Raw genomic sequence first — 14,721 nt, forward strand, 5'->3', positions numbered from 1 at the left:
ACAATATATACTTTTATGCTAGAATGCTGCTGTTTGGAAAATTACTCTGGAACTGTAGCTGCATACGTTTCGGTGCACCGGGTGTTGACTATAAATATCTCTCAGTACTGGGCACAAATGTGTTTGGTATTGTCTCTGGTATTCTGACTTTCTTTTGTTCACTACATCTAACCACCAAACTAGTTTATCCTACCCTCCAAAATATTGACTCTGGCTAGTTCTAGTTTTTCTTACTAGTAACTTGTTCTTTCCAACAAGGTATGCTTTTATTAAACGTTGCCATTTCTTAAGCTTTGATTATAAGACATTCTGTTACTTTTTCTCTTTGGTATCTGCATTTGGCTTCCCCATTGTGAACTTTTAATTTTACTGATAAAGGGTATACAGGTTATATTAAGTTTTTTGCTAGTTTACAAGTTCATCCTGGGATACAGATGTTATAAACATGAAGGGCAAGTCATTATTTACTGTAGGTGTCAAAACATTATCGTAGACATACATTAACTTGTATCATATATATATATATATAATATGTCCCCGGTTAGTGGCAACAAAAAATGCACTACAGCTATGAAGAAATCTTCCCTAAGTAGCAGATATTTTGAACACAGCAAATAATTTCATAGTATCATCACATATCGAAACACCTATACCAAGAGTGTGGAAATATAATGTAATATTGCATTTTAAAATATTGCTAAAAATGTACCTTTACTGTCCTCTAACTCACCTATTTTCAGAATGAAATAGCTAATTTATTGTTGAATTGCATCATTGCACAATTTATATTATGTACATTAGTATTTGTATTACTATAATGGATGGACACCCTTTCCCACTTCCAAGTTTCCCTTTCCTCACCTACCCCTAATATAATGTTTGTATACTTTGTTATACATTTTCTAAAACTTTAATAAAAATTATTTGAAAAGAATATGGCATTCTGGTAAATAACCTGGTATTACTTTCATTATCACGCAGCAGTGACAATGTAACCAGCTAATAGCATAGAAATTACAGAGCTACAAATTGTAAAGTAGTGCAAAACGTACAAATTGACATTGATGAATACCAAAAGTGAAGCTATTCAATGTGATGACATATCTTGGATATACATTGGCAGCTTGGAATATTTACTTTAATAGTTTAAGTTACGGTATATAGAATCTTTGAAAAGTCTCAATTTGAGTGTTTATTAATGTTCCAAGGATTACAATATATTCATGCCAGGCAGCAGCAGATTGTACAGGATATTATTAAGGAACCATTCTGTCTCTGGTTATATTCACAGGCCATATTACCAGTCCATAGTGATGGAATCAATGGAGGGGATGGGTAACAGTTTTATTGATTGGAACAGTTGTGGAATGGGCATCAGAAGCAGTTAGCTTCTAAGGAACCCGACACAAGTAATTAGCCATCAGACCAGTATTTAAAAGAGCAGTTGAATGGGAAAATGTTAACCATCCCCGCATGTGGATATAGGCCTGAAATCTTGGTCTAATAGAGTATGGTTCACATATGTAACACAAACAAAATAAATGCACTGATATAGCTGATATAAGATGGTTTATAAACTTTATATAAGTGTACACTCACATTTAATGGAGCTTTCTAATGGCTCCTTGTATAAGGCTTAGAGTAGAATGATCCCCACTCCTCTCTCACATGTGAATGGGTTAAAATCTTCACTGTGATATAGAACAGAAAATAAAATATAGTGCACACTCTGTTATTAATATTATTACAATTAAGAGGAGATGCACTCACTTGGCTAAGAGCCAAAGATGGTTTTGCCCACCATGGAAAAAGGATGTCATACCGTCAGGAAGGTCCAGAGGGAATAGTACATTATAAACTTTAATCAGAAAGGTAATAATAAAAACAATAAAATGGCACACAATGCGTTTCATCCAATAAATGAGCTTTTTCAAGTGTATTTACAGACATTAGGACCTTCACTGCCTTTACCCCAGAGCATATGTGTGGAAAATGTAAAAACATAATTTTATTAACTAAAAAACAAATTGGATACATAAACACTTTGGGAACAAAATTTAAGAAAAATGGACCTTAAAAGTATATCAAAAAGTCAACAACAAGGTGTATGAGTTTACAAAATAACTTACAGAAGTCTATGTGGGTGTAGCAGGTCTACTACATTAACATTTTTAATATAGGTTTTCCAAATATGTCACATAGAACTTTGCACATATGTTGTGTATGCAGTCAGCTATTCATTAAAGTATGAATTGTCTGGAGCTGAAAGGTGAATTAAAATGAATTCTGTATATAAGGCCAAAATACCCAATTTAAAAACAAATCTCTCTTGGAGATTTTTCCAATCTGACTGTTTTGGCTTAAAATCTGAAATACACTTTGAAATCTGTCCAATTGTGAATAACCTTGGTAATGTATGCAAACAGAACATGAAACCTTAAGGTACACAATATATTTTTGAAATTAGTTTATACAGAAACAGAATATAAAATGTTGTTCAGCTGGATGGTGGGATGTTTTCCTACATTTGTTGACTCATACGGAGAATAAGATAGAAAATACCATAAACCACTGTATAAAATGAAGGAATCAATTCACAAATTTATATCCAACACACAGGCACTCTGTACTTAAGTATAGACAGCAGACAACAGTACAGTCCCTCCAAATGGACAGCAAATAGTAGCTTATTTCCCCTAGACATGATAAGTCAATGAAAGCAATATGCAATACAAATGCTGATAGGAACGTATGGTTATTATCAGTTGTGAAACACAACACGTTTAATGGTGGACGGTTACAACTTCTTCAAGAAAATGGTGGCTAATTTAAAGCACTGTGCCACATTTAATGCAAAAATATACTGAAAATTACTCTTTATTACTCATTTATTTTCCGACACCCCAATGGTACAATCAGCTATAAATTTATCACAAGGCTAGCAAGGCATTTGACTTGGGCGGCACATTCCAGGGGGGTGGCAAAAAACGCTGCCCCTGAAAATGCCTCACCAGCCTTTTGTCCCCTCCCCCCAGGTAGGCGCCAAACGAGCTTTGTGGGCGGGCAGTGAGGGAGTACTGGTCTCGGAGCTCTTCTCACTCCACTCCCTTGCGCACCCTTCTGTGATGCCAGGAGCAGGAATATGACGTCACTCTAGCCCCGGCATCAGTGAGCGTTGTGCGAGGGAGTAGGGAGTAGAGCGAGATTACAGATCCCTCGCCATCTCCATTCATCGCCCAGCATCCACAGACCGGAGCTCCCTCCCCAGCAGCACAGGAGCCCCACTTCCCCCTCCCCAGCAGCACTGGTGCCCCCACTCCCCCCCTAGCAGCACCGAAACCCCCACTCCCCCCCCGCACCCTAGCAGCACAGGAGCCCCCACTCCTGCCCCTTACCCACAGCAGCTCGGAAGAACCAACTGCACCCCAGCAGAACTGGAGCCCCCACTACACCCCAGGAGCCCCCATTCCCCTCCCCCCTCTCCCCCCCAGCAGCACTGGAGCCCCTAATCCCCACTCTTAGCGACACAGAAGCCCCCGCTTCCCTCCTCACCCACAGCAGCACAGAAGCCACCACTAGCCCCCAGCAGAACTGGAGCCCTTACTCTCTCCCCCCCTTAGCTGTACAGAAGCCCCCTCACCCACAGAAGCACAGAAGCCCCCACTACCTCCTCAGCAGCACAGGAGCCCCTACTCCCCCCCAGCAGCACAGAAGCCCCCACTCCACCTGCCCCCACTCCCCACGGCAGCACAGGAGCCCACACTCCCCCCTTAGCAGAAGAGAATTCTCCACTCACCCTCCAGCAGCACAGGAGTCCCACCCAGGATCAGAAGTGCCCCTCCAACAGCACAAGAGCCCCTCCCCTCCCTCCAGCAAAGAAGCCAGCAGCACAGGCGTCCCCAGTCGTCCTCAGCCAGCAACAGCCATCCAAAAATAATAATGAAAAAAGCAATAATTTATGATAAAATCAATGAGTGTATGATAAAATCTGTGTGACTGTCAGTGAATGTGTATGTCTGTCTGTCTTTCAGTAAGTGTGTCTGTCAGTGTGTGTCCGTATGTATCAAATCAGTGAGAATCTATGTGTCTGTCAATGTGTCAGTGTGTGTATGTCACTGTATGTATATCTGAGAGTGTGTGCCTGTCAGGGAGTGGGTGTGGCTAAACAGTGTGTGCCAATGACTGTGTATCAGTTAGTGAGTGTATGTCAGTGCATGTGTCCTTGAGAACGTGTGTCTGTCAAAGTGTGTGTTGGTAATATTATCACACTCCGGGATATTGTCTACACTAGAGATTTGTATAAAACAAATTCAAATTGTATGAAACTAAATCCAATTTACATACCACAAGGCTATGTTTCAATGGAATTTTATAGTTCCAGAACAATGTTAAAATTTTGAGGCACATGTACACGTGGAACATCACCACTTTTTAGTAATGTGCCTTGCCCTAATGTTAAAGTATGTTAATTTGAGGTAGCAATACAAGAAGTAAATAAGACATATTAGGATATATGCTCCCCATTGAAGGTAAAAAAAAATCTATATTTTTATTTCTTTATAGACTGATTTTAATATGTGAAAACATTTTTCCATTGTTTTACTGAAGACAATCAGACCATAAAGATGCCTTTTTGTCTTTTTTAATTTCTTCATCATCTTTGTGTCAGTGCTTTTTAAATATTTAGCCCAATCCCAAAAGACATTCAGTTTCATAAAGCTTTGTTCTGAATATCCGATCATGTTTTGTGCCTTCCAGGTACATATCAGTGTGCACCTATCCATTCTAAAGTCAAAAAGGAAGTCTAAAAGAGTACATTGTAGACTTCCCTTTCATTAATAAGGTTATTTTCTTATGGATCCTACTGCAAATAAGAAATGAGCATTTGTCATTTGTCATAAACATGGTCAATATCGGTTGAACAACTTTTTTTACAAGCACTTTTAAGTTTATTGTTCAGTCTTTTTAAACCGTAAAATAAAGATAACAGTATACATAGAATAAAAAGTGTAAAAAATAGAAATAAGGGTTCAAGGAAACACCAACAACACTGCAAACCACAAACAAAGTTGATGCAAATGATACAAAACTAAATGGTCATCTTTGCTATATAGGAACAGATGTGTTGACCAACTGTCAGTCAATCCACGATGTCTAATACATTGAATATGCTTAACAGGGTTTGTGGACTAGCAATTCTGAGTTTAGTATTTTTAGAAATGCAGTATTGAAGATCACTGGTATAATTACAGGAGAAGAAAAAGGATGGGATGAGGAATAGGAAAATAAGGGGGTAGACAGAGGGAGACAATTGTTCCCAACACATTTGGGGATATTTGTAAATAGGAGCTGAGGCATCTGGAGTATACAGTACTTACCAGTTAAGTTTGTAATTAACTTGCATATGCCTTAAGTTTAGAGCACATTGAGCTCTGCATGTTCAATATTTAAATTCTTGACCATTTTTCTTAGAGTTTGTGTTATCATCTGTCTTCTAGCACAAAAGAGAGAGAGTAGAGACCCCCCTATCTATTTTCATGCATTTACTCCAAAATTATTTAAAGGGGAAGAAACATCTGAAGAGTTTGTGTTATTCAGGGTATGTGCCATGGATACCAAGTGGCTAAGTAGACTACTGTTAGGACTACCAGATAAGTAAGTAAATCCATAGCTGCACAGGTAGACAAGAGGTAGAGATAAGTATTAACAGACGTTAGAGTAGCTGGACTTAACAAGAACTACACCACAAGGTGTAATCTAACTACCAAAACACAAAAGCAAGTCGGGGGGCAGGATTTTGAAAAAGTAGGAAAGTCAGAAATCAAGGATGGTCAAAGCTGGATCAGGAAAATAGTAAACAGGTACACAATCAGCCAAGCCAAAGTCAAACGAGTTCAGCATATCACAAGCAAACACCACTAGCAATGATCCAAACTAGGTCCAGGCCTGGTACGTCAAGTGATGCTGGAAAGACTCGACTGGCAGGTCAAAACAAGGCACGTTAAACGAGTGACCAGCATAGATAAAAGACTAGAGTACTGAGTGATAGGCATCAAATATGTTGATGACTGATCAAGCCACTCACAGGACAGTATGCAGTATACAGTGGTAGTAATGTTTTTAAATTTTGTCCACTATATAAATTGTAAGAGTTTTATTTTGATCTTTAGTTGGGTCAAATGTAAAGCAGTCAAATGACATGTACAGTACATTCCTTGATGTTGGGCTATGTGGTCAAAATAAAAAAAATCTGTGTTTGACTGAGAGTTTTTTGAATTGAAGTTCCATAGTAACTGGATATCTACATGATGATTGCCACTAATTTAAAAATATTCTGTGTTTTGACCCTCACAGCCCAGACTTGTAGTGAAACATGTCTCTTAATATAGGATATGTATATCATATATACATCTTTTTACGTTTACAGTGGTATCTGGTCCATACAGTATATTGATATGTTTAAGACCCAGAGTGAGCTGAAGAAGGGAATCTTCTTTCAGGGGACATTCTGTTATTATTTGCTGTTCGACCCCAATAAACTTGGGGAACCCATCCAACAGATTTTGATTACCTCCCCCTTTTGTATTCCCTTTTTTTTGTGACGAACCTGCTGACCCTTTCAAAAATTGAAATAATGATAATGCACGTCTCCTGGCTGCATCAAACGTATCAGCACATCAAAAGCCAGGAGGCATGAAATGCAAATGATAAAGTGAAAGCATATGGATTGTGCATGATCGCCTGACGTCCAATGAATTTTAAAAGGTGCTGCCTAGCATGGAAAGGAGAGGGAGGAGGTGGAGGAGAGGAGGGGGGTCTGAAATAAACACATTATCCCTGCACATTTTTTTGTTCTTTCATTCCTGACAATATTTTTTTACACCTCACTGAGCACCCGCTCTGTTTCTCTCTCTCTCTCCCTCTTTCTCTCTCGCTCTCCCTCTCTTACTACACCTCACACATCTCAGGTCATGTCACTGCAGCTCCAGTGGAAATAATAAGATATAAACTACAAGGTTGTTATTTGCATAGAAATAGCATGGGGGCCCCAGGCAGCAAAAAGAGAAGGACACAGAGATGGTTTGTCTAATGAAAACTTTTGCTGAGATTGAATTTTTTTTTTTATTGAACATTAATATGCACCTCGATCCCCTTTCACCCACACACAATTCTTTATTTTTTTCTAAACTGTATCTTTAGACATGTATGAGTTAACTGTGCTTCTGTTTCTGTCATTAGTACAGTTTCTGTTTGTTATAGTATATTAAACGTGCATCTTGGATCCCTTTAGTCATAAATGTAGCCTGCTTAACAAAAATTTGTATTCACATATTTCTCAATTATCTATAGAAGTGGGGCCCCAACTAGTCGCTAGAGAATTACCATGCTGATAAAGGCAATGTACGACTCCACCGTACTTAGAATTCTTAAAGTTTAAGGTGCCTGTGACTCTGAAAGATTAAAATAAATAATGCAGGACTGTCAATTCGTCCTGATATCCTGTGCATGTCAGTGATATTTAACATTGAAATCTTAATAGACTTTAAGTCAGAACCTTTCTATTAAACACTATTTACTGACCTTAAGCCCCGAAGTCTCAATCATTTTCATTTTTGTTGGTTGACCCTAATTTGAACATGCACAGGTGATTATACTGATGATGGACAGTCGAAGAACCGGTTGAATTTATTTTGTGCAATCCAGTCCAAGCCAAGTGTCATAATGTAAAATGGAACAATATAAGAGGTTTTCATAATAAAAAAATCTAATTTTTTTAAAATCTTTTTCCCCCCGCTTCTTGGCAGTATATTTGGGCAGTTTGAAAGCCTGCCTCATTAAAAATAGTAATTCATATTAACATGATGTTTTTGGAATAAATAGATTTCTTTAACTAGTGCAAGAGAGAAAAATGTAATAGTTTTCTCTTTTATTGAAGAAAGGCCCGAGGCATGGACACTCCATGCGATTTTGGACAACTCACTTTATCTCTCTGCATCAGCCTTTAGGACAACTATGTTGTCTGTAAGATTCTGTGAACTGCAATATGAGGTGTATTCATCAAAGGGTTGATATTATCTTAATGCATACTGTGTTGTTTTCTGGAGCTGATTCATCAAAGTGTCTAAAATTACTTGCTGTTTGATACATGAGTCCCATAGAATAATTTAGCACACAGTGGTATTAATAAATCACACGTGAGATGTTTTAATTTGTTTAATAGACGTTACAGTGTTCTAAAATAGCAATTTTAGTTTTTAAAGAAATACTTTGGAAATCTGTGTATGTATGTATATATCTATCTATATCTAATTTATGTATATATATGTGTATATATATATATATATATATATATATATATATATATATAGCTATATATAATAATAATATCATAATAATATATCTTATTATATATCATATTATAATTTTTCCAGTGAATAATGCGAAAAATGCTGAACACAACAGAAAAATAAATGCAAAAATGTCACCTATCTGCAGTTTTCCATTTTGATTTTTTTTGAGGGGGGGAGGGGTGATTCAGATCACAGGCCAATAAGGACTCTTCCACAAGTTTGAATGGAAGAATTATTACTATGTAAGATATTATTATTATTATTTTTCTCCTTTTGTGGATATTATTATCAACCTTATTAACTGTCTAACCAATGTTTATTGAAATAAAAAAATTAGAAAAATTAAAGGTTTTAGTATTTTTTAAGTAAATACTCTGGTTGTAAGAGAGACTGTTCTTCAGTCATAAGTCATTTTGCTTAACATGTTTATTTTTGTATATTATTTAAGAGCAATGTGATAATGTGACATTCCACATTAGGAAGTAAAATTGGATGAATAATTTTCTCAATTTGTCCACTCAGTTATTCATAGGTTCTATTAATGTGCACCTATAATGCAAACTTGACATAGTAACATGTCACATTTGCATCATGTCAGATCTGTACTCTGGTGTAGAGTGCCCAATATTATCTACACATGATAGTAGCCAAAATGTCAAATTTCAAGTAGTTGAACTGGAAGCATAGACAACTAAAATGAGTTTTTCTAGTTCAGTTATTTTTACCTTAAATTTTAATTTGTCTTTTAATTCACCTTCAACTCTCACTTAGAAAATAACCCTGTATGTATGGATTTGCTCATAATGCGGACCAGGAAACGGAGTTTTTGTAAATGCCACCTTTGATGTATACATTTACTAAAGATGTGTAGATAACATTTTCTAACTTTCCTGAAGCAGATCTAGTCATCCATATAATTTCTACATGGCAAGTCAGCATATAGCTGGCAAGTGCTCGCACATCCAAAGAGTGTTCTGTCTCTGTGACGATTGTTGCTGTGCACAGCACCAATCATCAGAGAGACAGAGACACTCTTTAGAAAAACAAACAGTATGCAGTGCCTGAAAATCCCTCCACATCAACAATCTTTACGTAATCCCCAGCTATGTGATATGCTTCTAGGTGGATCTAAAAGCTCTACTTCAAAATACCATCTTGTCAAAATGAAAAATAATTGAATAATGAGCACGTTGGCACCCAGCCAATCTAATGGGATGGTTATTTTGATGCTCTTATTTTGGTGTTCTTTTTGAAATGAATGGGGTAGGAAGTAGAATCAAGAATCTAGATGTAATTCCGTTTGTTTCAGTCTCAATTGGTACACCAGTATTACTGATTCTTGGGAGTTCCAAAAACAGATTACATGCAACAGACAGGCAAGGTGAGAGGGATGTAGGAGAGGGCAGGGTCCAGAGTGATGCTAGTGCACAATTATCAACTGAAATCACATTAGCATAGCATTAAAATTGCCTGGTGATCATCACCAACCATACTTCTGGTGGAATGATCCCTACTACGCCCTACCCGTGCCAAGAGATTATGTATGCCATCCATTCTCATGTCGGGCTTCACGTCTTCCTTTCAGTTTTCTTACCACCATCATCTGACTAATCCAGTTAGGCTTGTGCCAGGTTTACGCTGATTGCTCATTGGTTACAGATTTTAGGAATGTGGACTTTCATATGTCGTAGTAAAAAAACTAACTTATATACCACCTGTCTATGACATATTGCAATTATATGTTGTTCCTCTTTTTCAGTCCTTTTTTTTTTTTTAAACGTTTTGTTAATGACTACGGCATTCTGATTCTACTATACTATGTGATTGGGATGCCAGATCCGTAAGTGCAGATAAGGACATTCCACTGTTTATGCTTCAATGTTTATTACACTTCTGCAAAACAAGTAATAGCTAACATGCATTCTGTTCATCTTTGGATTCTGTGTGTCTGCTGATCAGAGTAGTGTTGTGATGATACAGGCATATGGCAAAGAAGACACTGGAGACTTCTTAGTGGTTGATGTTACCATTGAGTACTGCTAATCTTCTATCAAAGAAAAATTTTGTTGAAGAGGAAAAATCGCCAGAGACTTCCATAATAATATATTCTTTTTTAAGATAAATGGCAGAGCACTTTAATTAAGCCTATTGTGTTTTCTTTCTAAAATATCTTGCAATTTTAAAAATTTGAGATTAAAATAATTTTTTTTTACCACTAACACCCATGATTCTCCTTAACATTTCAGTTTCCTTTTTTTTTTTTTTTTTTTTTTTATGAATAATGCTTTTATTGGTGGAAATTATGAGCCACACAGAGAGTTTGAAGCATGCAGAAAACATATTTATATAGTTTTCTTTCTACTGTTTAGATTTAAATTTTATTTCTGTGCTCTATAAGTTTAGAGGTTCCGACTGGATACAATTTTTTTTTTTTTTTTTTTTAAATCCCTAAATACACATTTGAGTGTACATTACTATAATTTAAGCACTTTGCAGATGGAGACTTTGTGACTAAATGTTTTCCATTTCTTTACGCCCCCATCTAGACCTGAAAGGGTTGAAATGGCAATAATTCTTTGGCTCACTGGAGAATCCTCTATTTCAGGTCTTTAACCAACGTAACCCTGTGAGAGCAATCAGCCAACTTAAAACAGCAGGTGCCATCCCTGTCATTCAAAGCGGCATTATAATTATTAATGTTGGATATGAATCTTCATGTAGTAGCCCTGCAGGACTATTTGAAGCATAAATATGGCTGCAGCGTGTTTGAGAATGCTAATCAAAGTAGCTCGATGAAACTAGCGACTAGCAATTGACACTAACATAAGGCTGAGCTCTATTTCACCAAGTTTATGATGCTTGTGGTTCACTGGCTTTCCGATTACATCATGAATGTTCATTATTGTAACGACAAGCATACCAAACCTCCAAAATATTACATTACATTCGGTGATATTATAGCTTACGTAGTTGTCTTAACACGGCAACTTCAAAAAAGGACCATTAGGGTTATTTACTAAAGTGAGTATTGTCAGCAATTCAAAGTGAATTTCACGTTAAAGGCCAAAGTAGCCAATCTGGAAAACATGTCTAAATCAGCTATACTTCCAGTTTGGCTACTTTGGCCCTAAATTTGAAATTCACATTGAATGTCTGAGAATTCTCACTTTAGTAAATAACCCTGCATGAGTCCATGACGAATGTTTATCTTCTTGAGGTAAGGGCATTAAACGTTATAGTGTGCCAATATTTGTATTTACTCATTGTTCTGAAGAGCTGACATTCGTAGAGAAAAAATAGTGGTTTGTCCAGTGTGATAAGGGAATTCTTCTTGGATCTGGAATGCATTCATCTTCTTTGAAGGTGGTAATTACCCATTGGACTATTATTTCTCTCTGTCAAAGGATTCATTGTTTCCTCAACACAAATTGTTTTAGAATGACATAGCTGCACTCTATTGTTAAAGATAAAAGCAACTTGACTTGAAAAGATGGTCAGATTTTTCAGCTGAAGACAACATCCCAGAATACTGTGAGAGGATGGTAAAAAATAAAAAGCAGAGCCGCGTTGGCCAACATGTTTCTTTTAGGAGGTATTATACTGCATCCAATTTGGTAACCTATGTCCTATATTCGGGAACAAAGTCTGAAAAAGGCCCCTGATTGTCATTTCAGGACATTTATCGACGCGTGAAATGTCCACAACACATTTTTTTTTTTTTTAATGGTCCCTTGGCCAAGTGAGAAAAGATCGCAGATCGGACCAGAATTTCCAATATGGCATGATTCTGTGTTCAAAAGGTTTTCTGCTTTTGAGGTGGTAAATGTTATATTTAGCTGTTTCAGCTGTAAAATAGTGGGATATCTAAAAGAAAATAAGTGATATATATTTATATACGCTATCCAAAACAATAATTTTGACGTGTTTAGTAAAAGAAAACTTATTTTATGACAATTTAGTTTTTTTCTAGTAGGTTGTATTGTACCTGTTGAATTACTTATTACAGCTATTCACCACTGTAATTAAAAGACAGTACACAGCCCAGGGTAAACTATTAAGTAAATTCTCCATATTCAAAATGAATAAATTTTCATTTTTGTGTATGGATATCTGATCATTGAAGGACATCTTGTTATTTACAAAAAATGCAGATTCCAGATTTAGGTGGCTATACCACCATCAGCTATTTAGATACAGTATGTATACTTGGAAATTGTTTACGTTCATTTCCAATAGCCTGATTTTTCTTTTTTCCGCGGAGAGTGATCAAGAAGATTTTAAAATTAGATCAGTGACCATTCTTCATCCCAAGTAATGTTATAGGAAGAGTAATTCTGCAAGATACCTTCGTTAGTCTCTTCCCAGTGTCAGTGGGTTTCCCATCTTACTGAGGATATAATAATTTATTGTGTGCCATTCCCTAGGGCCTAGCGAATGAATAAGACATATCTGTCCAACCATTATAGCCCACTGATATAGCATATAGCATAAGAGCCCACTGCTACAGTTCAAAGCCTACTTCTACAACATGGAACTATGTTATGTTTGTTGCGACAGAGTACCATTTAAAGTGCCAGAGTTAGAAGTGTATTATAAAGTAAATGTATGTTTTCTTGAGGGAGAGCTGGAAGAAATTTTTTTTTTCGCTGTGTTAAGTGCAACACACAATTGCTGCTTTGCCCACTATTTAGGGGAACTGTTGTTTCTATGGATTTCCAATTTTATGTTTACGTATCCCTGTAATAAGTGGGGGGTACTGATTAACTTACACTAGTTTTTTTAAGTTATTATTTTTAGTTATTCATTTTATTACTAATTCCAACTTTACTCCAACTGGCGAGTAAAGTTTACTTCAATCCCTCCCTATATTAAACTAATTTCTATTTGTTAGTTGTGAAAAATAAAATGAAATGTAGAAATCGCCACTTCTTTATTTTGGAACATGGCGCCTCCAGCATTGATTCTTGTCGATCATTGTTATAAGCTTTGTCCTTTGCACCGGTCAGGCAGCATAGATAAATCATACAGAGTAGAGAAGGATGAATAATGTTTCTATTTCTCCTTTTTAATTTAAAATATTTGCCCTGGCTTTGATTTTACAAACTGCATCATGATGTTCTTGGCTAAAACTTTAATATAAAAGAAAACCAAACATCACTGAAGACCAGTTATAGGAACATTATAATGTCTTATAAAATCAGTACTTTGTGAAATGTGCATTCTAATAGGAAATACATTATGTCCGTATATATTGTTTGGAATACATTTTTCAAAATTTGCTCTTATTTTTTTCCCAAACATAATTGCATAAATGTGAAAATATTTAGAGAACATGTGCTACACTATCTAAAATTCAGACAATTAACTGAATTAACAATGTTATTGAACAAAAATATACCTTGGTTACATAGTTACATAGAAAAGGTGATAGATTACCATGTGTTATGATACCATCATCGCATTGGTGTGGGTCACATCTGTATTTAATGTATGTGCATTCTGTAAAGACAAGAAAATAGAAGTTATCTGATGTGAATCAATATGATGTAAATGCATCATCCGGGCATGATGCCTCTCTTGATGAATTTACTGACAGATGGACACTGCACTCTTTCAAAGTTACATTGTGATTTCATTTGCAGAATCTCTCACAATGCAGTGCCACTTCACTCTGATGTGCACAGAGCGCTGAGAAAAGAAAGAGCAGATTTATCTTGATCTCTGTAAAAAAGATTTAAGGTAAAAAAAGCCGGCGGTATATTAAACTACGTCCATTGTCTGTCAGCCGTGTTAAGTTAGAACTGTCAGGCATGGCAAGAGATAAGCAGGATCACGTTTATGCGGAGGAACCTTTTGCATTCTCATCCTCTGCTGCACTCCTAAAGAATTAAAAATATTCGTCTTTTATTCCTGGCATTCAAAATAATTGATACTAGTAGCTTTAAAACGCGTTATATTTGGAATTTCTGAGTGTATGCATTATGCTAACAATGCACTATATATAATTTGAACTTTATTGGTAACGTTTGCATAAGGACAGATTCTATGTAGATGACTGCTGAAGCTATTCTCTTATTGAAGTAACGGAATATGATGAACATCTGATAACACTGGGGCATGGAAACCTTCCTTTGAATACACAGACGCCTACATTTTCAATTATTTTTCATAAAACACCCCCATTTCCCAATTATTTATTTTACTGTTATCTTAGTCTGAATAGTCTGAAAAAGTGCTGTTTGGGAAGTAGGAAGAGAGCTATAAGTAGCGACTTCCCTATCGATGTGTGCATTGAAATGCTCGGAACAGCATGTCGATTGGGTAAGTACCGTGACAGTAGCCCCCTCGAGAAACATCCAACAGGTGGGAC

The 14,721-nt window shown here is 36.5% G+C and overlaps 1 protein-coding gene across 6 annotated transcripts in view; it reads left to right on the forward strand.

The window, feature by feature from the left end:
• The window catches only part of ACACA (acetyl-CoA carboxylase alpha), a 429,246-nt gene that overhangs the window by 304,392 nt on the left and 110,133 nt on the right, over nucleotides 1-14,721 (forward strand). The window contains exon 45 of one of the 6 annotated variants that reach the window (XM_063452888.1): nucleotides 10,311-10,474. The exons of the other annotated variants lie outside the window; for them this stretch is intronic. Within the exon in view, the coding sequence (XP_063308958.1) occupies nucleotides 10,311-10,394 (84 nt within the window). The 3' untranslated portion in view covers nucleotides 10,395-10,474. Of the gene's footprint in view, nucleotides 1-10,310; nucleotides 10,475-14,721 lie in introns of those variants that run through there. 6 annotated transcript variants of the gene reach the window in all.

Source organism: Pelobates fuscus, chromosome 1, assembly GCF_036172605.1.
Source record: "Pelobates fuscus isolate aPelFus1 chromosome 1, aPelFus1.pri, whole genome shotgun sequence".
NCBI classification, from domain to species: Eukaryota; Metazoa; Chordata; class Amphibia; order Anura; family Pelobatidae; genus Pelobates; species Pelobates fuscus.